This window comes from Nannobrachium achirus (assembly GCF_963921795.1).
Source record: "Nannobrachium achirus genome assembly, chromosome: 12".
In the NCBI taxonomy this organism is placed as follows: domain Eukaryota; kingdom Metazoa; phylum Chordata; class Actinopteri; order Myctophiformes; family Myctophidae; genus Nannobrachium; species Nannobrachium achirus.
The window spans coordinates 42817803-42842010 of NC_137832.1; the positions used below are offsets into that span (position 1 = coordinate 42817803).

Here is a 24208-nt window from a genome sequence, read left to right on the forward strand (position 1 = left end):
CAGCTTCTTGTTACTGGAAACAGAATTTGTGTTGGCCAAACATTGCACTGTTGTGAAACCTCTGTTAATATTCAACTAATATACCAGTAGGTTATAGAAGCAAAAATACATACAAATACAGTATTTTACAGTGTACCAAGTCTTTTTAATCTCTTGAGAGTATTTGTCCAATTCACAGCAATTTACTGTAAAAATGTGGAGTTTGTTTCTCCCAGAAGAAAAGAAAAAGAAAATATATATATAACTGAATAGCATAAAACATGGTATGAAGGTCCCCATCAGTTATGACAAAGGAAACAAAATACCATGGCAAGTTACAATGATCTTTTTTAATCATTCAAAGCAAACAGATCACAAACTCAATCCCATTCCACAGTCATCTACTGTAACCTGCTGTTCAGCATCCCTGAAAGCCTGTTCAATACCATACTCCAAAACACAGGTGTTCATTTATTGCTCTGGGAGGCCCAAAGGAAAGACTCTTTTCAGAAAGTTACTTCTATCTTCCATGAAACAGTAGACTTGTCCTTTTAACTGGGTATGGTGAGTGACCCCACAGGCCAAATAAAAAAATTGTGCGCAAGAAAGAAACAAAAAGCAGCTTCTGTTGCAGAGACCAACGTAGTAGTAGTGATGTTGTTTGCAAATAAATGCTTACGGATTGAAACGAAACACATCTGAAATGGATGGCTACCGTTACAATCAATAATATTCAGTCATTGTGACAGCTTTGTTGTGTCTAAAGACAACACAAAAAAGCTATTAGAATGGCAATTGAAGTTATGGTACAATACAATTAAGCAAGAAGGATATCTACATAGTATTTAAAAATAAACTTCATATGTACATTTACAAGTATACTTTATTTTGCAATAACATCTGATGTATATTGTGGCCATGGCAGCAGCTCCTCTTGTACTGAGGAACAAAATAAAGACAGATTTCAACAGATAAGGACTTTGGTTGTGTTTTCTGGGTCGCCATGTCACTCCGGTCCACCACGCTATGGGAAAGAAAGAAGAAACAGATCAAAACAAAAATGTCAGGAGAAAAATACAAGAGCTTAGCCTTAGATGTGGGTGTCCAAAATATCAATCAAGAAAATAATTTCTTATGTTTTTATACAATGCTTCGCACACAGGTCCATGCGAAAATATGAGATAAAGAAAATTCCACCAGTACAGCAACAGCATGTCTGGGGCCTGGGCTTTAGATATTTCGGTGGTCCCGACCCTCACCTGAATGTAGTCCATCTCTTCCACCGTCATTAATCTCCTCCTGTATCTCTGAGGGAGCATCTGAATAGAGACCAAGGTGTCTGGTGTGCCAGGAAGCGGAGTCACAGGTCCTGGTGGTCTCGATAACGGAGGTGCCACAGCGGCTGGACGTGGACTAGGAGAACTCTGTGATGGGAAGTTGACTGCTAATAGTTTTAACGCCTCTTGGGCTGAAATAGAAAAAATAAAATAAAAATTAACTGACCAGTGATGGACAGTAACCAAGTACATTTACTTGAATACTGTACTGGAATGGTAGAGAGGCAGGGGCTGAAATTCCCTAAAAGGGCACTTTTGGAACTACAGGGCACTACAAGCTCACAACAATTGTAGATAATTTTCAGGCTGCAACGAGTCTGCACTCTTTTGCTACATAATGCGTTCAGGTTCAAGAGAATTACTACCGTATTTATATCTTTTGAAAATATATATTTTTATGTCTACATTTTAATACGGCAATGCATTGATACTTACTTTAATTTGGAATACTTTTGTATATTTTTAAAGTAAGTACTCTAGTACTTTAACTCAAGTACAAATGGACAGAGTACAAACTTGTAGTCGAGTAATACTTGACTCAAATACTGGGGTTGAGACAACTTGAGAGTACTTCAATGTCAGACATACTCACCATTTGGTTTTGGGACGCCGCTTCTACTGGGAAATTTTATCAGAGGGGCATGAGGCCGTATAGCCTGAAACAGTAACAAATACAGCACAAATCAGAATATTTGTATGAATAATAAAAAGATTAAAAGACAACAACGTGCTGGTGTCAGGCGGTTGATGCTTGGGTAAAAGAATGTCAGGAGTAAAAGGAATGTTTACACTGACTCGCTAGAATCTATCTATTTTTAGTTAAGTTGGAATGTTTACCCGTTAGAATCTATTATTAGAGAAGTTGTATGCCCTAACCCAGGGGACTTGGTGAGGGATGGGGGGGGGGGGGGGTTGATTGAAGACTTTATTAGAAGTAAGGAAAAGACAATACAGTTGAGAGGAAATTTCGCTATTCCTACATCCCATCATTTCGACTAAAGGAGTCGGCACGTTAGCTACTCACCCGCGTCACGGTTACTGAGGTTAGGGGTAGGGTTTGGGTTAGGTTTAGGCATAGAGGTTAACATTCACCCACGTCGGCAGGTTAGCTTTTCACCAGGTTAACATTCACCCGTGTCGAAAGGATGAATAACAGATGCTATGTCGCAATGTCGACACGCTCCCTACAGTTGACTGGTACAAGGTCAACTAAAAGGATACCTCAAAGGCTTTTGGGCTTGTTTCAATTGGGGTCCTTTTTTAAACTCATATAACAGATAAAACACAGTACTATGCAGACAATATCACAAAAACATACCTAATACACAATGCATTATATTCTTTCCATATTCTATTTACAATAGAATGGTCAGGGGGAGGTAAGGATAGGCTTTGTTTTCTTTGACCAGTTACGAGTAGCAGCCGCCTCGAAGTGGCTTCTCAGTGCCGTTTTAAAGGATGATATGGCTTTACACTCCTTTAAGGCCTTCGATAGGGCCTTCCACATTTTATAGCAGTAGAACGAATTTTACCCTTTTTTCACGTCCAACCGAACCCAACCTTTGTACTTAAGACATGCTTAATCTTACGGAGAAGCATGCTACTGGCAGGATCAACCAGGGTTTACCCAGTCAAAAATGAGTGAGTTAACTAATTAAATTCGCTTGAAAATATTACAATACCAAAACGGTTATTATGTAGCAATTATGATATGACAATTACATTTAAACCTCAGAAACTTTCTTCTTAGCAGGGTCCCTATAGGCCATAATAATGAGGGTCTAATGGAAGTCAATTTTGGGCTCCAGGTGCCCCCCAGCTGAATGAGAAGCTTAACTAGTCTGTAGCCACAAATTGCAACACTAGATTTTATTTTAATTGGATGAATCTAGGGTTGCAATACCTCCCATAGGCAGCCAATGCATCAAAACAGTTTTTTTTTTGCTAACTGATTGTAATACACAACTTCAAATTCACCTATATTGGGGCTCTATGGAAAGCTCGGAATATCCTCTTTCTATCTGCAATGAGTTTCTTTCATAAAACTCCACCGTAGACATGTTATGAGCTACTTTCTGTCAAGAAATCCGAGCAGACATGGTTTATTTTCTAAGTGTTGAACTTCGGAAGCGCTCGTCTTCTATTACGCAACGTCCCGCTGCCTCCCGCATTATGTGACATAAGCAGCTGGTACACACAGGACCGCTGAGTGACTTCCCACAAGCGCTTCCAAACTCCAGCACTTAGAAAAAATAATTACCTGAAGCCAATTTCTTGATAGAAAGTAGCTCCTAACTTGTCTACGGTGGATTTTTATGAAACAAACACTTTCAAGATAGAAAGAGGATACTCCAAGCTTTCCATACAGCCCCAATATTGGTGAGTTTGACGCCGTTTAATACAATCAGATAGCAAGAAACCGTTTTGATGCATTGGCTGCCTATGGGAGGTATTGCAACCCTAGATTCAACCGATTAAAATAAAATCTAGTGTTGCAATTTGCGGCTAACTAGTCTGTATCAACTGTTCAATTTAGCTAAGTGAAATTAATAAAATACAAAAATAATTCTGATGTAGTAATTCTGCATTATGACATTTAGACGTAATTTTACTTTAAATAATAATAACTTTAAATGAGGGTCCAAATTGAATTCGTCAACTAATTAAAGTTTTGTTTTTGGTGTTCCATGACATTAACACATTTTTACTACCCCTCAACTCGGTCAACAAGTTGACATTAATGTAATTGACAACACTAAAGCAATGGACAAGAACGAATCAATTACCACCATAGTTTTAATTTGATAAGGTATATATAGTTCTTGACAAGAAATGCAAACAATTGACGTTATTTACGTAGACCCTGGACCAACAAGGACACCAGCAAGGGTATATTATCGACATAAAAAAAGGCTTTGTGTTAAGTAGTTTAAATCACCAGCCGTTCCTAGCAGTAAGATCATACATAGCCGTCTTTAAGGCAGTGAAATGAGCACAAAACACAGGGTTAGTAAAGCAGTAAAGAGCCAGTCAACAGGCAACAGCCCTACCTGAACCGCAGCTCGACTGACCACGGGAGCTGCCATTTTGGAACTGACTTTGCTCCCCATGACGACCTCGCAGCGTTTACATCCGGGTAACAATGACTCTGCACTTCCTAAACACACCACACAGAGGCGCTGTTGTCCTTCTAAAAGATCCATACCATAATACGGTAATAGAAATAGAATACCGTTTTGCGGCAATAGGGAAACATCCCGTCAAAAGATGCGCTACTGTGCTACCAATATCATAAAACGAACAGGTGCCATAGCAAGGCTAGGAAATGAATGTCAAACCAGATTTGACATTATGAATCCATAGTTTTACTGTAAAAGTTGAAGGTTTTAAAACAAATATGCAATGGGGACAGCTGCAATTGCCTTACCTCTATGACAATATTCTCAGCCAGCTGATGGATCTATCTATTATTCCCCAAAACAAAGTGTCCAGCCGGGGTCAAATGTTCAGGCCATACTGCCGTTATATGGGTATGTTTCCAGAGGATTTCTAAGAATAGAACAATAAAACAGCGCAAATGAACAAAATCCCCGTACCAAAGAACAAATTCGGTTATAAAATCCGTTATAGACTTGTCATGATACCACACAAAGCCGTCATTTTTCTAGAACATGGTAGTTACACTTAACAGGAAATGTCAATGACAAACAGATCAAGCAAAGGCGAGCAACCTACCTGCTATCTTTCATTTCTACTGGAATACAACAAGGGGGGTTGGAGAAGGATAACCTGGTCACGTGGCTAGTACCAACGAAGCAAACAGAGATCATATAAATGAGAGTAGATATACATACATACGTCGTCAACAGAATAGCTATTATTATGCTCGGGAACTCACTCGAGTTACATTTCTGTGCAAATGTGGACGTAGCCTAGCTGACTAATCAATACAACGGCCAAATCATCATAAAACCAGAGGAAGAATATTCAGAAAGACAGTATTTTCTCTGTAGTAGTCTTGTAGCATCCTCTGTCTTGTTGCCTTGTAGGCTACCATAAGGGCTTTACGGCTTGACCCTGAGGCTGATCTTAGCTTCTTTATGCTCTTTTTATGCTGCTTTTTAAAACGGTGAGCCTACAGCAATACTGCCATCTGCGGGATTTATAACGCATTGCAATAGCCCCCCCCCCCCAGCTCTGGTCCATAAAGCAGTGATTTTCAAACCTTTTCCTTTTCATGTAATTATTGATTATTGTCAAGGACCCCGAAATTGATACTTAACCCACGGATTGACCCTCATTTGAAAAGATATGTCAGCAGTCAGGGACCCCATAGGCATACGAGATCATTTGTATGGCTCTCTGAGTGACAGTGATTCTCAACCATTTTAATTTAAAGCTAGGACCCCCAGTTTGACAAGCATTATTAATGACATGATCTCTCTGAGTTTACGAGAGATCATGTCATTAATAATCAACATTCATAATCAATAATAAAGTGTTAATTTAACTTGTGTACAAATGGACCCCCAAAGCACTCCCTCTTCTCAGGCCTAATAGCCTATAGAATACAGATCCTCAAACACAAATATTTGATCTCATTCTCCAGAATAGGGCCCGCTTCATCAGGGCTGAACTGTACATGGTAAAAGTTTGGTTTCGAACCATAATATGTTGGCTTTGTCTGTTGTGGAGTTAACTATTGTCTTTTCTCAACCTAAATAGTTTTAAATGGAGCCTAATTGTTTATTCACCAGGTTATCATGAAATTCTTGTGGTGGAAACTGGGAATAGACAGCATACGGTAAAGTCCTCAGTGTTAATGTAGCTTAACTCTTGAAAGTGTACAAGTGGAATCACACCCATGGCTTTTAGCATTATAAAATAGAAATCGTACCAAAGCAACCATTTGGTTCAAAATGTGACCACCACTTTCAGTTCTCCTCAGATATAATTTCAGCACAGCATACCGGCAACAACACAACTCAAACTTGTTGTCATTTTCTTATAAATCCATATTTTATTAAACAAAATTATGCAGAAGAGTGAAAAAGGTCCCACTTCTCCATGGACCTAACTTGAGATATACACATCACAGAACTGACTTTCACAGTAACCATGTTTGTATGAAGTAGTAGGATTTGTACAGAAAATGTTCCCCAGTACATTCAAATAAGGCCCCTGGCCCCTGTGTTGGGCAGGAATGCAGAGATTCACTAAACATCAGAGTCAGTAGAGGGGATGAAAATTGTGGATGCATTGCTTAAGGTCAGATTGCACTTTGTAGGCACAATACAGTCAGTGTACAGAATCTGGTGTCTAATGTGCTGCGTCAGTAGACCGTTCTGCCGGGCACCGATTTGTTCCAAGGTCTGGTATGTTCCAGGCCTAGCTTAATGGTTGGACTTATCAAAGAGCTGGTTGAGTTGGTCCTTGGTGGTGGCCTCTTTCTGCTGCATGAGGTCAGCATGGCCCTTGGTAACACCCCAGGCATCTGGAGTGGACATGGAGGGACATAGAGGAAGACCAGATGCTGGCTTCAGGTTCTCCCAGTAGTCACGGCGGGCTCTGAAAGGAAATCAGAATATCCAGGTAGTATCATTTGCATTTCAAAATGGGATCCAAGTCGTCACGATAGACACACGTACATTGGTTCAATTCATGTATATTAGAAATTCTTCAGTAGTCTCACCTGGCTCTAACCCAGGGCTTGGTGTGCATCTCCAGACCGGAACCCCAGCTACCGTGCTTCTCGGAGGCTGCAGGGAGGTGGCCTTTCTCAGCGCCCAGCTCTTCTGCCAAGGCCCTGATGTGGTAGGGTTCAAAACCACAGCAGCCACCAATGTAGCGGATGCCCACATTGTAGGCCTCCCTGGCGTACTTGTGCATGTCCCAACGGGTCAGGATCCTAGGCTCCAGGCCTGAGAGAAGACCAGTGTCATTATTCAAGACTTGCAGTACGTCTCAAGGGCGCAACTCAGACTCACCTGTGCTGCTCATCCCACAAAGGCATGAATCTTACAACTTTAGGGCACCATAAGTAAATAAACAGGCTTTCCAACTGTTTAAAAGATTCTTGCCAAGTTACAGAGAAAACATTGTGCCACACAACTTTGGCAAATACATTTCAATGATAGAGGCTTATACATGTGGTGGTTTTATATCCAGTATGTTCAGAACATGGTGGCAAGGCTTTATGTAGAATTAAGCACAATATCACCCTTTTTTTGAGCTGCTCATTGGCTTCTTTTAGGCCTTTCATGACTTGCCCTCAAGTTATACAAGTTACAAGCCAGCATGCATCCTGAGGTCCTCTTGCGGGAACCTCAGCCTTTTCTAGAAATTACTTCATTCGAAATGTATTGCCTTTTATTTTACTCTGCCCTATCCGTTTGCAGTATTCATTCATAGCTGAAAACATGTATTAATTAGTGTTAGATTAACCACATAGCTAAGTATGAATACTATAACTGTATTGAGCATTACCGAAAGAGAGCTCTGGGAACCCCTAGATTGATATGCAGGGACACACTGGCTGCGGACGCCACCGTCCCTTTTTCCAGGCGTTGCCGCGTGGTGAGAAATGTGTGCAGCCCTTCCACAGCCGGTGTGTGTTCCCCTTTAGAGCAGTGGTTCTCAACCTTTTCAGACCGCAACCCCCAAAATATCATAATTTAACTGGGGACCCCCCACCCTACAAGCACTAAGAGTTGAGAGTTGATTACATTTTGTATAACATGGTTCTATTGTGAAAATAGCAGATCTACATGCTCAGGAGGCACTGAGAGCATGTAGAGCAGCCATTTTCAACATTTCTGCCTCTAATTTGTCAATTTGGCCAAGGTTTAATTTGGCATTTTAGAGGTATTAAAGACCTTAAATTGTCACTTTAGAAATAATAATGTTAATCATCTGGGGACCCCCCAAAATAATTTGGGGACTCCCCTGGGGGTCCCGACCCACAGGTTGAGAATCACTGCTTTAGAGGCCATGGATCACCATGTGATAGTATACAAGTTTTATCTCTACCCCAGGCTACACTGTAAAATCCTGTTCATTTAATGAGTAGTGTATTACCGAAGGGGAACTCTGGCAGGTCGATGAAGCCCTGGCAGTTGCAGTCGGGGGTGTGAAAGGCCAGAGGCTGACACATGTAGTGAGCCTTCAAACCAGCCTTCTCCACTCCCTCTTTCATCATCTTCACTGCCTTCACACAAGTCATGGGGTCAAAGTGGCAGTTGACTCCAACAATATCGGCACCTAAAGGAGGTCAATGAACTGCGTTATCATGTTGCTACAGATGCCAACCAGAATACCAACGAGACAGTCAGCAGAAAATGTATGTCTTGGATATAGCAGCTCACACATGCTCAAACTCATGCGTTCGTCTCCATACTGTAAGTAAATGAATGCATAGACGTTTGCTCATCTACTTGATGCACATAATATTATTCTATTCATGATCAGTGTGTTCTTAAAGAAACACTGAGGCAACTGCCCCTGCCTCAGGCAATTGATTTTATGAAAATAATGTTTTTATATGCAAATATAGCACACATCCACATTCAGAAGTCACAAATGTCAATGAACAGTGTCTCTGAGGACACAGACCTGCTAGTTTTCCATGATCCAGTGGTAAAAAGAAAGAAAGACTCAGATACATATTTTCTTGGCAGGTTCAGTTTCTAACCAAGAGTCTTGGTTCCAAGGCATCACATTAACTATAGTACTGTATTCAATTTAGAAATGAGATTAATGTTTATTCTTTTTAACGTGACCCTGCACGTACCAGCTTTGACCAGCTTGACAGCGCACTCTGCAGGTGAGACTCCATGCATGTCTCCTTCTGGTCCAATGCACAGATTAGCAGCCACTGGCTTCCCCGTCTCCTTCAGCACCTCCACGGCCCACACTGCCTCCTCCACATGTTCAAAGTACTGCAGGGCACACACATTGACATGACATACAGACAAGAGGTTTCAAATCTTAACTCTTTAGTGTATATTCTGTATAAAACTGTGACCCTATGGATTTTGCCTTGCACAAATACATGGCTATAGATCTCAAATTGATTTGTGAAGGCCAAAGCAGTCATAACCTGGCAGCAAGTAGAAAACAAGAAGACCTCAAATTAATCCACTTCTCATAAATGGACAGAGCTTTTTTAGTTGCCCCATAGAACCTTTGTGCCTCCCTCCCAAAGACAAATATAAATCCAATCACATTACCTCAGCAATCAGGAAATCCACATTCTTCTTGACAAACACATCCAGCTGTTTCTTGAAAATGGCCTTCACCTCAGTCTCACTCTTACAGCTTAGGTAGGAGGGAGTCTGGGAAACTCCACCGGCCACCAGGGCATTTCCTTCATTGGCTACCTCCCTCGCCAGGTCACAGGCAGCCTCATTAACCTGGGCACCCTGCAGAGAAATTTCAAGTTTGACTGAGACGAGCAAACAGCAGTGATGAAACATGATGGGAAGCTGACACATTGGTCACGCTGCACGCAAATGAAGACATTGCGGACAATAAAGCAAGAGCTTTGCCAAGTTATGGAGCATTCTCTTGTGGTTCTATGACATTTACTTAAACAAGCAGAACAATTGGTTCATAAGGACAGGTCCAATAATAATTTCATGATTAATGCATGTTCTTTGAACAGGCGATATGGAGTCAAAAACCCTTGCCAAGAAGAAAGTCTATTGTCTTGGGTGGGTTATTGCGGATCCAACTGTCATTCGATTCATTAGCCTATTGAACATCCTGTAATTGACCTGTACTCAATACTATAGCTGTCTGCATGAAATGTTCTGTAATATGGGTATCGATCTACTGTAGTACTTGTGTGCAATAATTCTTTTCATGCATCCGGAATTCAGCACCTCACAATAAAATGAATGCTTTACCCCACACTCATGGACAAGTATAAATATTCCTTTGAACTTACTGTGAAGCCAAGGTTGTTGCCCCTGTTCTCCAGTTTGTCGTCACTGGCATAAAATGTGAAGGTCTGCATAACGTCTGCCCCTGCTCTCAGGAACTCCCTGTGCAGCTGTCGCACTGAAACCCACAGAAGGCAACCAGATTCTTGAGTGGCAGTTGTTAATCAAGACCTGAGGGTCAGCCAGAAAGTTTATGCAACATCTAGTTGATGGTAGTAATATACCCAATACATCTAAAATGTTCCCATTTTAGGTCAGTGCAGCTGTACTGGACACTTAGAGCCTTTATGGAAGTCAAACTAGTTCAAATCAGTGCCCCAACCTGCTTCTGGGTGTTCTGCAGCCGCTTCGGGGGTCCAGGGGCCAGCTTTCACATAACCCCTCTTCTCCAGGGCAAACACGAAGCCTCCATCTCCGATGACAATCTCACCAGCATTAAGACGCTCCAAGACTCCCTGCAATGATAATGATTTTACTTAATTACTGGTAGGCCAACAAGTAGTCACAATATAACAATGTTCCTGTCTTGCAAGTTTAGGCTATCTTTTCGCATTATAGCACTTGGAACAGTGGCAAGATTCCAATATTGCCTTTACCCAGTGCTAAGTCAGGGGCAAAATATATCCTAATAATACATTTATCCTAATATTTTAGGTAAAAAAGAAAATAAATGCTTATCCAATATGGTACTGTGGCTTGCAACATGTGGTGTTAGTTGACAAGTTGAGCTCATACTCATAATCATCTCCACAAGTTTAAGGAAAAGCTAATGATGTTAATTTATGACCACTGTCCAAAAGGCTAGCACTGGTCATGTCCATGGATTGGATGTCACAAGTTTTCCAACACACTGGTCATCAGTGTAAAGTGGGACAGATTTACTACATTTCTATTGTAAACCACTGGCATATAAGCTTAAATTACATAATTGATGGCACATGTGTAGCTGAAATGATATAGAATGAAAAAAAAAAAAACCTGAGGAGAGAAAATAATCCACCACCATCACTAAACACATAGCCCTTGAAACAGCTTAGTGTTTGGAAAAATAAATAATGGAAGCCATTGGAGACAATAGATAGGCTACAAATTTGTTTGTAAAGAAAATTAGAAAAAAATACGAGAATAAAATTGGTGCACAGTTGCTCCTACACCTTGGTACTAATGCTGACTTTATAAACATGTGTCTGAAAGAGACTATGTCCAACATGTGGTGGTCCATATGTACCTTGGTTCCTGAGGGTGCCATAATTCCTCCTGACTTGTGAAGTCCTGATTGCCAAGTCTTTGAGAGGCTGGAGCAACATTAGTGAGTAGGGGAGGGCCTCTATATATCCCACTGAGGTAGGGGAGGGGTCAGCCGAGCCCCCACTCTGATTGGCAGGAAGCAGGTTACACAACAGTAATGTTTACTCCTCACCCTCCCTCCCACCAACTGAATGAGAGGATTGTAAAAGTTACTAGAGTTTAGCCTGGGTTATGGTTGTTATTGGTGTGCTGCTTGGCAGTCTTACTGGAGCTCCTGAATGGATGAAAGTGTGTGTATTATATTTAGTTGTGACATATCTAACATATAATTTAGCGAATGTCTGTCTGAGTGTCTGAGTGTCTGAGTGTCTGTCTGTCTGTCTGTCACAGCGTTTCTCCTCAGTGGCTGGAGCAATTGATCTGAAATCGCATCACCATTAGCATATGAACACACCTGACACAACTGTGAAGCCCTTTTTTCACTTTCACAAATCGTTTAATTGATATTAATTTATTAGTGAATTAATTTTTCCCATTGACTTATAATGGGAATCGCAAAAACTCACATTCAATATTTTTTTTCTCGCAAACCATAGGGGCTACAGTTACAAAACTCTGAGAGGAGATTTATAATGATATCAAGGATTAAATAAAAAATAACTTTGTCAGTTGGCCTCATGGTGGCGCTATAACAGTCCACTTTACGTTTCGGCCTGTAACTCTTGAACCGTAGGTCGGAAAATTAAAATTATTTTTTCCCTGGATTCCGTGGGTCGAGACGCATCTCCCGATATAGGCCACGCCCATTTGCGCCAGGCTAGATTTTCCGCCATCTTGAATTTTCTCCAAAACACACTTTTTGCTCCTTTTCCTACATATTTTCTTCAAATGTCGCAAAAAGCGGTATACATGATCTATGAACCCATGCAATGAATATACTCAAGGGATATGTCGATAGTCTGTACCGTTCGTTCGTAACGGGCTTCCAAAGTTATTAGCAGGATGGGACCGCAAACAATAGCCGTAAAGCACAAACAAATTGTCGAGTCAACACTGAATTTTAACCAAGGGTCGCGGGTGGCATACTCAACGAATCCCCAAAAGCATTTCCACTCTGCCTCATGGTGGCGCTATAACGGCCTACTTGCCTTGTAACTCTTGAACCGTAGGTCGAAAAATTAAAATTCTTTTTTCCCTGGATTCCTTGGGTCAATACGCATCTCCCCATATAGGCCCCGCCCATTTGCGTCAGGATAGATTTTCCGCCATTTTGAATTTTCTCCAAAACACACTTTTTGCTCCTTTTCCTACATATTTTCTTCAAATGTCACGAAAATGGGTACACATGATCTCTGAACCCATGCAATGAACATAGTCAAGGGATATTTTGATAGTCCATACCGTTCGTTCGTAACGGGCTTCCAAAGTTAGCGGGAGGGGCCCGTTTTGCAAACAATAGCCATAAATCACAAACAAAACGTCGAGTCAACACTGAATTTCTGCCACAGGTTGCGGGTGGCTTACTCAACGAATCCCCAGAAGCATTTCCAATTCCACCCGTAGAGGGCGTCACAAACGCGCAAAACGTAACCGTTTCGTTCCAAAACGAGTTTTTCAGGCGGACCGACCCTCTCAAAAAGAAACACAGACTACTCTGCGGATGGTCTCACGGTCCAAACCGCTGCACACACACACACACACACACACACATAGCCATTAAACGAAACGGGTATTTCTTACATTGATGCTCCTACATATTATCATGCAAGTACCAGTTAAAGTTACTTTCCATCCCTCATATACCGTGTGCACAGTGCACATCCCATAACCCACACACTGCACATCATTTCGGAGCTCATATCTTTGAACGGGTAAGGACTAGTGAGATAAAATGGACATAGAATTAAATGAGGTTGCCATGGTGATTAATAATGCCACACCTCTGGGATTAAGATGACATCATAGTCATTATCACCAAGGCTGCATCATTAATTTCAATATAACAAACAAAATAAATACAGTAGAAAGGCATTTTGGTTCCAACACTGCTGATAAGCTTTTTGCGTTTTGTATACTGACTATTAATAACTATTCAAACAAGACTCACACCACATTGAAAACACGAGGCAGTGAAATGAGGCATCAAACTCAATTTATTTATTTCGGGGCCAAGACAGACATGCTCCACCCTAAGAGCAGAACTAGCTGCTACAAGTGCTTATTGTTTATAAACTGAACTGGGAAAGACCCATCGCCACGTCCTTCTACTGTCGCTTTCTCCTCCTCTTTTCTGTCTCCACATCAAGATAGGCACTCTCTCTCTCTCTCACTTGGACTTCTGTAGCTTTTCTACAACATGCTTCATTTCCGTGGCGCTCGTGGCCTCCTTGTGTTGCAGCAGGTCGGCGTGGCCCTTGGTTACGCCCCAGCCCGCTGGGGTGGACAGAGACGGGCACAGGGGGCGGCCAGACGCAGGCAGGATCTGCTCCCAGTAATCACGGCGGGCCCTTGGAGACAAAGCCAGACACTCAGGTGAAGAGACATGCAGGCGTAAAGTGTCAAGTCAGGTCAACTGTTGATGTGTTGATGTGAAACACACGTACAAACATGTGTACGCTCCATACACATACACCACTTTAGACCACTCACTCTGATTTATGAAAATAGACATGGTCCGAGAATTACACCTCACTGTTAATTTAACTCTGAAGAGTTAAATTAACAATCAACCGTGGAGTGTGTATCGCAGAAGACTCAGGACAGGTCTTCTGCTATAGTTGATTGGATAATGGGAAGTCCGTTGTATCAGCGCCAGTGGTTGTCCAGAAATGTCTATAAATCCACAAATCTCTGTGTCTGTCTATATGTTTGCAATCTATTTTTATATTTATTCGCGCCTCATAAAAGTGGGTCTGCCACCCAAAAATGGGTCCCGACTAGTATTCATTATAGTTCTACTCTTTCTGCCTGTCCTCACCTGGCTCTGACCCAGGGCTTGGTGTGCATCTCCAGACCAGACCCCCAGCTGCCATGCTTCTCTGAACCAGGTGGTAGGATGCCTCTCTCCAAGGACAGCTCTTCTGCCACAGCCCTGATGTGGTAGGGCTCAAAACCACAGCAGCCACCGATGTAGCGGATGCCTGCATTGTAGGCCTCCCTGGCGTACTTGTGCATGTCCCAACGGGTCAGGATCCTAGGCTCCAGTGCTGAGCATTGAAGTAGGACAACAGGAACATTTGTAAATACAGGTCAGTTGTTACCAATGATACCAATCAAGATTTTGATTGATTGATTGATTGATTGATTGATTGATTGATTGATGTCTCAATTGTCAAGCATGCATATACAACATGAACATATTGGCACACGCACAGCACGATGCAAAAATAACTAGAAGCAGTGCTCTTCCGAGCACAGGTCTCCACCAGGCCGTGCGTCCTGGTGGTGCTACTGTATAATAGGCCAATGTAAAAAGGGTGGCATATGTTCTTCACCGTAGATCTTTCATGGTATTCGGACGCTGCATGCATGATTTGAAGCATTGTGTTCCATTTTTTTTTGCTAAAGTCTACCTGCTGGTGGCGCTATAACAGGCTAATGTGAAAAGGGTAGCATTTGTTCCTTGACCTAGTGGGAATATGTGTGGCAAATTTCACGGTAATCGCAAGCTGCGTTGATGATTTGAGGCATTTTGTTCAAAAACTGAGCAATCCTGCAAACTTTGGAAGCTAATATTAGCCAATCAGGATGGAATATGAAATATCAGACAGATCGGACTTGATCACATGACTATAGAGATACTTTGTACCGATTTGCGTGATTTTTGGATACAATCTCAAGGAGTAATATCCAAAAATGTGTTTTACATAAGTCGGCCCAAAGGTGGCGCTATAAAAGGCTGATGTGAAAAATGCAGGGCAAAGGTTTATCCTTAGCCTCTAGGGAGTAAGCTTACAAAGTTTGAAACTGATCGGGGGAGTTATAGGTAAAACCACAAATCGGCCTGTTATAGCGCCACCATGAGGCTGATTTAAAAAAAATTAAGTGGCATTTCTTCCTCGGCCTAGTGGGAACGTGTGTGCGCGATTTCATGATAATTGCACTTTGCGTTTGGGATTTGAGGCATTTTGTTCAAAACGGCTCAATCCTACAAACTTTGGAAGCCAATCTTAGCCAATCAGGATGGAATATGCAAAATCGGACAGATCCGTGTCGATCACATGACTGTCGAGATACTGCCTACCGATTTGTAGGATTTTTGGACAAAATCTGTAAGAGTAGTGCACAGAAATGTGTTTTGCGAACATCGGCCACTAGGTGGCGCTAGAAAGGGCCCATTTGAAAGATTTGGGGCAGAGGTTCTAGATTGCCATCCAGGGAATATGTGTGCTCACTTTGGCAGCGACCGGGCCAACGGCAACTGAGATTAGGTGCTCACAAACTGCGAGGACGCACGGACGGACGGACGGACGGACGCACGCACGGACGGACGGACGGAGGGGAAAACATACTCTCCCCCATGCCTTCGGCTGGTGGAGACAATAATAATAATCTCCACATTCCTAGTGAAGTCTACTTTCATGTGCTGCATCATACAGACTGTATTGTCTGCCCATCAAAATATATCAAGCTAAAACACAACGTTGGCTCTTAAGAGCGCAGATGGCACAAATCTATATTGCATCCTATCAAAAGATATCAATGTGCATTTTGATTCACTGGAAATAAGCTCTGCTACACTACACTCTTGCAACTCAATCAGCCGGCATCAACTGACCTGCATTGGAGTGATTCAGATCACTGTTTTAGGAATCATTGGTCTTAAAGGAGTAGTTCACCCCCAAAATGACTTTTTTTCTATTGATTACTCATGCCATGGAGAGTAGAGTTCAATAATACTTTTTGGTTTTTGTCACATTCCTAAGACAAAAATGTGATAACAATAAATTTACCCCCATTCATTTCGGATGGTGACCCGTTTAGAAACGGGTCACCATCCGGAATCAATGGGGGTAAATTTACTCAAATCAAATTTTTGTCTTAGGAATGTGACAAAAACCAAAAAATATGATTGAACTCTACTCTCCATGGCATGAGTAATCAATAGAAAAAAAGTCATTTTGGGGGTGAACTACTCCTTTAAACTAGGCTTTAATGGAACTGAACCTCAATTAGTATCTTCATGTCAATGTGGCTGTCATGAAAATGTCTATTAATACACTGGCTCTCAACCCATTTAGTTTCAAGGACCCCCAGATTGATATGCATTAGAGGCCACGGAAGAGTTCCAGACCCATAAGGGGCCATTTGTACGCCTGGTGGCCGACCCGACGTTTAGGACCAGCGAATTCATAAATTAAACTAGAAGCAGTGCTCTTCCGAGCACAGGTCTCCACCAGGCCACACAAATCAGCCTGTTATAGCGCCACCATGAGGCTGATTTAAAAAATGTGGGGCAGAGGTTCTGAATTAGCATCCAGGGAGTGTGTGTGCTCAGTTTGGCAGCGATCGGGCCAACGGCGCCGGAGATTAGCTGGTAACAACCAGGCCACACAAATAGGCCTGTTATAGCGCCACCATGAGGCTGATTTGAAAAATGTGGGGCAGAGGTTCTAGATTGGCATCCAGGGAGTGTGTGTGCTCAGTTTGGCAGCGATCGGGCCAACGGTGACTGAGATTAGCTGCTCACAAACTGCGAGGACGCACGGACGCACGCACGCACGGACGGACGGACGGACGGACGGACGCACGGACGGACGGACGGACGGACGGACGGACGGAGGGGAAAACATACTCTCCCTCAGCCTTCGGCTGGTGGAGACAATAAAGAAATATTTAATGAGCAGTGCTGTGCATTACCGAAGGGGAACTCTGGCAGGTCGATGAAGCCCTGGCAGTTGCAGTCGGGGGTGTGATAGGCCAGAGGCTGAACCATGTAGTGAGCCTTCAACCCAGCCTTCTCCACTCCCTCCTTCATCAGCTTCACTGCATTCACACAAGTCATGGGGTCGAAGTGGCAGTTGACTCCTACAATCTGGGCACCTAAAGAGGTCAAGACAACAAGGCAACACTTTAGTAGCAAATCATTCAAATCGTGATGTTTCTCTGCATCTGTGAAGCACAGGAAACACATTTTGTCAAAAATAGCTAACACAGCCTATGTGACGTGTTGTGAGCTTGTACGGTATGTGGCCTACTTTCAGCGTTTGACACTGTCGTGCGTGATATAAAATAGGGCGTAAGTGGTTAATGTAATCGTACTGCATTCAAATACTGTGATGTGAAGGTAAGACAACTATGTCATTGTTTCAATTACTCAACTATTACTGTACCTTGACTGTTGGACAAGAGGTGGACTCTGAAGTGAAGGTGAATAATCCAGACTAAGGGTGCGTTCGGAAACCCGCACCGGGTGTGTGCTCAGTGTAGTGAGTGCAGTGGGCGTGGCGTTGGAGAGTACGTTCAGTGTGGCTTATTTACGAACGAACTCTGAAGGTAAACTTTCTGAAAAGCAGCAGTTGCTGAGTATGCTAACGTAACGTTGCTATTGGAGATGTAGGTCTAATTCACAACATTGGCATACCTTCTGTTAATTTACATGTTGATGTGTGTGTGTGAAACTATCAAGCCCAAACGACCAATTAAGCTGCAAGTGCTGTATTTTGCGGTTATTTCCTCCATTGTTCACAGCTGAGAAGCATTCGAGACACAGCCATGAAAACCAACCAATCAGAACACCGCACCACACCACCAAACCCCATCTTCTGAGTAGGGTTGGTGAGTGCGTGCACTCAACACACCAGTGCGCCGCGCACTGGATTTCCGAACGACAACGCACCAAGTGCACCGAATAAACGAACGACAACATGGCACACCAGTGCGTTGAGTGCGCATTTCCGAACGCACCCTGAATGAAGTACTGTAATACACATACCAGCTTTGACCAGCCTGACAGCACAGTCCCCAGGTGAGACTCCGTGCATGTCTCCCTCTGGTCCGATGCACATGTTAGCAGCGACAACCTTCCCGGTGGCCTTCAACACCTGCACAGCCCACTCTGCCTCCTCCACATGCTCAAAGTACTGTAAAAGCAGATATGATGTAATCAACATGTATATTTCCATTTATGTATTATTAGTGAGAAATGTAAACAGCACGTGGTACAGTCAGACATTAAGGCTAAAAGGATAACCCGAAAAGTTACTGTGGACTTGTTTCCATTGTGGTCCTATGTGAGAGAAAAAAAGAAGTAATAAAGAAGCGGAAGTGGAACTAGTTGGTTGGCCTTTTAGTTTCAATGTACATCATATACAGAAAAGTATATATTCTTGCTGTCGGGCAGAAACCTTGTAACTCTATACTTTTTCTTTTGTCATACAAGAGTGTCACACAAAAGTAGAGAAAGTAGACGATAATAGTGAAAGTGAAAGGGGTTGTCTGTCTGAGTTTTATAAATATTTAACCAAATAAAGTTTGTGACTCTTGTCCTTTGTTTTGTTATTTTTTCCATATCCTGAAAAGTAACACATTTGGACAGGGTTTATTGTCCAAGGCAAACCTCTGCAATCAGGAAGTCCACGTCCTTCTTGACGAACACGTCCAGCTGTTTCTTGAAGATGGCCTTCACCTCAGTCTCGCTCTTACAGCTCAGGTAGGAGGGGGTCTGGCAAACTCCACCGGCCACCAACGCGTCTCCTTCATTTGCTACCTCCCTTGCTAGGTTACACGCTGCCTCGTTGATCTGGGCTCCCTGCAGACACATTAATGTGCATCACAGTCAGAATCGCAGAATAGAAGTACTGTAGTACAAACATACTCATGTTAACCATCATGCAACACTGCTCTTTGTTCTTGGGGTAGGCTCACATTGTTAATGTATGGATTAGGTGAGGTGCATTTGTGACCTTATAGATCGGCTATTCTTTGCATAATTGACTATATATACAGTACGTCGTCAAAAACATCGTCCTGACCGACATATCTGCTTGGCCCTCATACTCACAGTGAGACTCAGGCTCTGGCCCCTGTTTTCCAGCTTATCATCACTGGCATAGAATGTGAATGTCTGCATGACGTTAGCACCCGCCCTCAGGAACTCTCTGTGCAGCTGGCGCACTGATGGACACACACACACGTTAGTCAGGTAAATAGTGAACTTAGTGAACTTTGTCATGAATGGCGTATGTAGACAGGGTTAGATTTTTGCTGGTGGGGATCCCCCCCCCCCCCTCGTCATTCCTTTTCTATTGCCCGTGGGGATATTTTGGGAAATGTAGACTGTCTGATATATTTATGTTTCATAATATCATAATTGAACTATAAAAAAATATATGTAAAACGTTTGCTACCATATTAACCCTGAAATCTTTCCTTTTCATTTTTGGACACATGTTCCAAAAAACTTGATTCAAAAGTAGGTCAAATACAGATCTACAAGCTGTGAGCTTGTAGATTGGCTGTTTGTATGAAGAAATATATTGTCGTTGTCGGGTGTAAACCTTGAATGTCCAAAACTGTTCCCTTTGAAGGGCTTTACTTTAAGAAAAGAAATGCTAATTTTAAAGTTGGAGAATAAAAGTTTTTGCTGGACAGTGACAATATAGAGCTTAAGTTGTCTCTATGTATGAGCCCCACATGTGCAAATGCATGCATGTGAGCTTTTGTGCTTGTTTACCAGCTTCAGGGTGCGTGGCGGCAGCCTCAGGAGTCCATGGCCCAGCCTTCACGTACCCCCTCTTCTCAAGAGCGAACACAAAACCTCCATCACCAATGACCACCTCACCAGCGTCCAGCCGCTCAAGGATACCCTATCGAACACAGACCATCACAGACTCATTGATCACATTCACATATGGAAGCCATTTTGCTCTTACATCATATTGGGGGGGCCCCAATGTAACCACCAGGAATTATTTCACCTATTCTTCACTCTTTTGTTTTGGGGCTTTTATGCCTTTATTGATAGCCAGGACAGTAGACAGGAAATGAGGAGATCGATGGTGAGTGACACGTAGCAAAGGTCGTCGGGATCGGAACCCACGACACACCGCCAGGCATCAGAGCCTATGTGGTATGTGCCTGGACCGGTAGGCCAGCGGGCACCCCACATATTCTGCACTTTGATGGAAACAAACAATCCATCATATGAGCAAAAAGGAGCACAATGGTGTGAAGTTATTGCAACACAGAAAGGAAATACTCAGATGTCAACAGCTTGTGTGATGAGAAGGTTTGTGCTCTTATTGTGCTGTAGTGAAGTGAGAAATGTGAGTCTGCGTGAGTCTGTGTGTGTGTGTGTGTGTGTGTGTGTGTGTGTGTGTGTGTGTGTGTGTGTGTGTGTGTGTGTGTGTGTGTGTGCGCGCACACGTGTGTGTGTGTGTGTGTGTGTGTGTGTGTGTGTGTGTGTGTGTGTGTGTGTGTGTGTGTGTGTGTGTGTGTGTGTGTGTGTGTGTTTGTGTGTTCATGCCTGTGCAAACTCGCGTGCGTGTGTGTTGGTCTGTGCAAGCGTGCATCTAAGGTCAGGGATACAAAGATAAGAGAACTGGATTAGTTGTTTTAAAACCTGAGATTCTCCAGCAACGGCTGCTCTAGTCTGGTTGTTTTAGATAACATTTCTCTGACACACCAGTCCATTGACCACTGGTATAAGTTAAACTACATCATGTGATATATACTCTATACTGTACTTTGAACAGATGACCCGTTTTACAAGCCTGACAGTTCACATGAATTGACCTTGAAAATTACACCACTTTTCTATGCAGAATTAACACCATTTCCAGTTCTTCTCCATAAACACTGCCTTTATGCACATAATGTTACCCAATACCAATTATAAATACAGCATTATCTACTTAATTCTGGTAGTTGTAGGGCTGTAGCCTACTACAGTAGTACTAGTCTCTAGTTCGGCCCTGAGTACATTTACTCAAGTACTGTACTTAAAGGGGTTCTTATAATTGGTCCTCACTCAAAAGTAGCTTTTTTTTTTTTCTTTTTTTTGAGCGGTGGTCACACCGTCTCCTATACGTGGCCGTGTGTGTGGGTATCCGTCCGGCCGTCCGGCCGTCCATCCGTCCGGCCGTCCGGCCGTCCGGCCGTCCGTGTATGTAGCCTCAAGCCTGCAGTACCTTTTCTGACCAAACATGTTAAGGGAGGGGCGCTGTTGTTCTCACACACACACACACACACACACACACACACACACACACACACACACACACACACACACACACACACACACAGGGGGGAAGGGTTGGTCAGCATGTGTGGTCAAGTATTATTATTATTATTAACAAACTGAATGTTTTAGGGTCAAATAAATTAGAGTGTGTGAAGAAACTACAGCATTGTAAAGCACACTAACCCCGCTGCACCCACCCAGTAGTGCTGTTGCACAGCCTCCACGACCACCGCTCAGTTCACACGGGTGTGATTTTTTTCTCAGAGGAGGGCTGTGGGCAGGTCAGAAACCCATCGTCTTGTGACATCATCGATTGCCAATCCAGTTTATAGAAACTTCAGGCTTTCTATTCCTGAAAAGTTGCAATTTTAAAGTGGAAGCCATTGTTCTAGCGATAATAAAAATCTAAATATTCTTTTCAAAAATATTGATTATTTTTTTTTTCTTTTGGAAAATGATGATGTCACAAGACGATGGATTCTGAACTTCCCACAGCTCTCCTAGGAGACTTGTTGGACTGAGTTGAAAAAGATTGTGATATTTTATCATGAACATTAGTGAGGACCTATTATATGAAGACAGGTTGAAAAGTGGTGAACTACTCCTTTAAGTACAATGTTGCTGTATTTTTACTTAACTGGATGGAGTATTTCAAATGTTCAGTACTTTTACTTCTACTCCAAACATCTCAGAGGCAAATATTATACTTTTACTCCCCTATAATTATTTGAAAACTTGAGTTACATTGTAGATTTTGATTATTATTACAAAACATACATTACCCACTTCAGCCCTACTGTATATTCATTTCAGCCATTTGCAAATAGACTATCTACAAGCTCACAGAGCTTGTACATCTGCTTTATTAAAACCTTTCCCACCACTGTTGTCTACCTGCATACTTTTGAATATACAGTAATTTTCTCATCGTTGACAATCTTATTCTACCTACTGTAAGTCTGAGCTTTTTCAGTGTACGTTAAATATAATATAGGTTTGTAAGGTGTACAGTATCTTTGATTTGTAAAATATCCTGGAAAAACAATTATGTGGTTATGGTCTCAATTAGGATGAAACATTCTCCTAGTCTTTGGACTCGGCCTCGATCTTGAATTGACCCCCCCACCCCCCCACCCCCCATCTCAGTCTTCAATTGGTCTTACTATTAGGTGGTCTCAAATACGGGCCTAGATAGTTGTACAATGTCATAAAGAAAGGCCAGTTTACCTTCTTGCTAGGTGCCATATCTTGTCCCCACAGTCAGTTGTAGCGCTAAGCACTTGTTAGCAACCAGCTCTGCTCGTGCCCCGTGAGTGATGAGATTCATGGCAGACAAATTTTATATTCCCTGGATGAAAATGGGAGGATCTGATGTCAGGGCGATATCTGTCAATGATTGGCACATATCTATTTGGTCAATTGTGAAACGCTACGCATTTTGGCTCAGTATCAAACAATGACAATCTCAGAGTTAACCACATGAACTCTACCGTGTCCTTATTCTGGGCATGGCATAATAGGTGAACACAAGGTGAAAAATAAAAGATCTGCAGGCTCTTTGTGTTGTGAGGCGTTGTGAACTTGTAGATCTGCTATTTTGGGTGATGATATTTGGTGAACAAGGAAAAAGGAGGGAGCCTACAATATATCCCTGGGTGACTCTGGGCAACTAAGTACCGGTATATAGGTATAACAACATATAGATTAACTTACAACAGGCCTAAATTGATTATAAGTTGCTATACTGCTATACTGCAGTGCCTGTTGATGGTAAGAGAGGCTCATTAGGGTCAGAGAGGGCATACTGTTTGTGATTATGTAATGTGTGTATGTGCTGATTGCTGAATGATTAAGCCTACTTTATGAAGCAAGCCAAAAGGTATAGTTTATACAACTTTATAGTCTAATGCTAATACACTAGATACACTAATGTCTAGCTAGCAAATAGTTTTTTAAAGGCATGGAGTGAGTGGAGTGCAGTACATGTACAGTACTTAACTAGAAAGGTACAATTCTGGGAAACTGCAAGGGTGGTTGCACTGACGCGAGTCAAGAGGAATCCACTGGGTAAAAATGTGTTCTGTTCCTGATAAATTCTGTCTTACCTTTTATATTACATATTGTGATGTCACATGAAGCTTGACCAATACTGTCTGATTGAACATTATATTGTCCAATCAGAAAAGGCGCACGCACGCACACAGACACACACACTGTACATGCTTTACGTGTATACTGCAACTGCTACTCATTGCTATGCTGCTGTTTGCATACCATTTGTAGTTATAGCCTATGCTATTTTTACTTCATTCTTACAATTCTTATTCTTTTTATCCACACTGTTGAGGAAGCTTGGAGTACAAGAATGTGACTTTGTGAAGTTCCTGCAATGTTCCTTCAGCTATATGACAATTCAACACCACGAACCTTGAAATGTCAGTACCTTTGCTGTTGAGAGGATCCTATCCTTACGCTATTGAGTGACTTAGATGCCAACCCAGTCTCTCGTATGCGAAACC

General features: G+C 42.4%; 3 protein-coding genes across 4 annotated transcripts; all 3 read right to left on the minus strand.

Moving 5' to 3' along the window:
• Nucleotides 1-309: 309 nt before the first annotated feature.
• On the minus strand, nucleotides 310-5319 carry kgd4 (alpha-ketoglutarate dehydrogenase subunit 4). Of its 2 annotated transcripts, none has more exons than XM_080739175.1 (7): nucleotides 5215-5319; nucleotides 5052-5117; nucleotides 4744-4865; nucleotides 4367-4506; nucleotides 1909-1972; nucleotides 1239-1447; nucleotides 310-1003 (listed from the first exon to the last, which is right to left on the minus strand). In XM_080739175.1, the coding sequence occupies exons 4-7, from the start codon at nucleotides 4424-4426 to the stop codon at nucleotides 986-988; spliced, it is 351 nt and encodes a 116-aa protein (XP_080595301.1). In that variant the 5' UTR covers nucleotides 4427-4506; nucleotides 4744-4865; nucleotides 5052-5117; nucleotides 5215-5319; the 3' UTR covers nucleotides 310-985. The 2 variants fall into 2 exon arrangements, with proteins under 2 accessions (XP_080595301.1, XP_080595300.1); XM_080739174.1 differs by having other exon boundaries at nucleotides 4367-4473; nucleotides 5215-5318.
• A 1018-nt stretch (nucleotides 5320-6337) lies between these two features.
• Nucleotides 6338-11598, minus strand: LOC308295013 (betaine--homocysteine S-methyltransferase 1-like). The gene is made up of 8 exons (XM_080737952.1): nucleotides 11487-11598; nucleotides 10581-10713; nucleotides 10264-10376; nucleotides 9545-9736; nucleotides 9106-9253; nucleotides 8394-8576; nucleotides 7009-7237; nucleotides 6338-6884 (listed from the first exon to the last, which is right to left on the minus strand). Exons 1-8 carry the CDS (start codon nucleotides 11505-11507, stop codon nucleotides 6710-6712), a joined length of 1194 nt encoding a protein of 397 aa, XP_080594078.1. The 5' UTR covers nucleotides 11508-11598; the 3' UTR covers nucleotides 6338-6709.
• A 2043-nt stretch (nucleotides 11599-13641) lies between these two features.
• Nucleotides 13642-23048, minus strand: LOC308296335 (betaine--homocysteine S-methyltransferase 1-like). The gene is made up of 8 exons (XM_080739582.1): nucleotides 22917-23048; nucleotides 20181-20313; nucleotides 19509-19621; nucleotides 19065-19256; nucleotides 18441-18588; nucleotides 17366-17548; nucleotides 14484-14712; nucleotides 13642-14013 (listed from the first exon to the last, which is right to left on the minus strand). Exons 1-8 carry the CDS (start codon nucleotides 22932-22934, stop codon nucleotides 13833-13835), a joined length of 1197 nt encoding a protein of 398 aa, XP_080595708.1. The 5' UTR covers nucleotides 22935-23048; the 3' UTR covers nucleotides 13642-13832.
• Between the last annotated feature and the right edge of the window lie 1160 nt (nucleotides 23049-24208).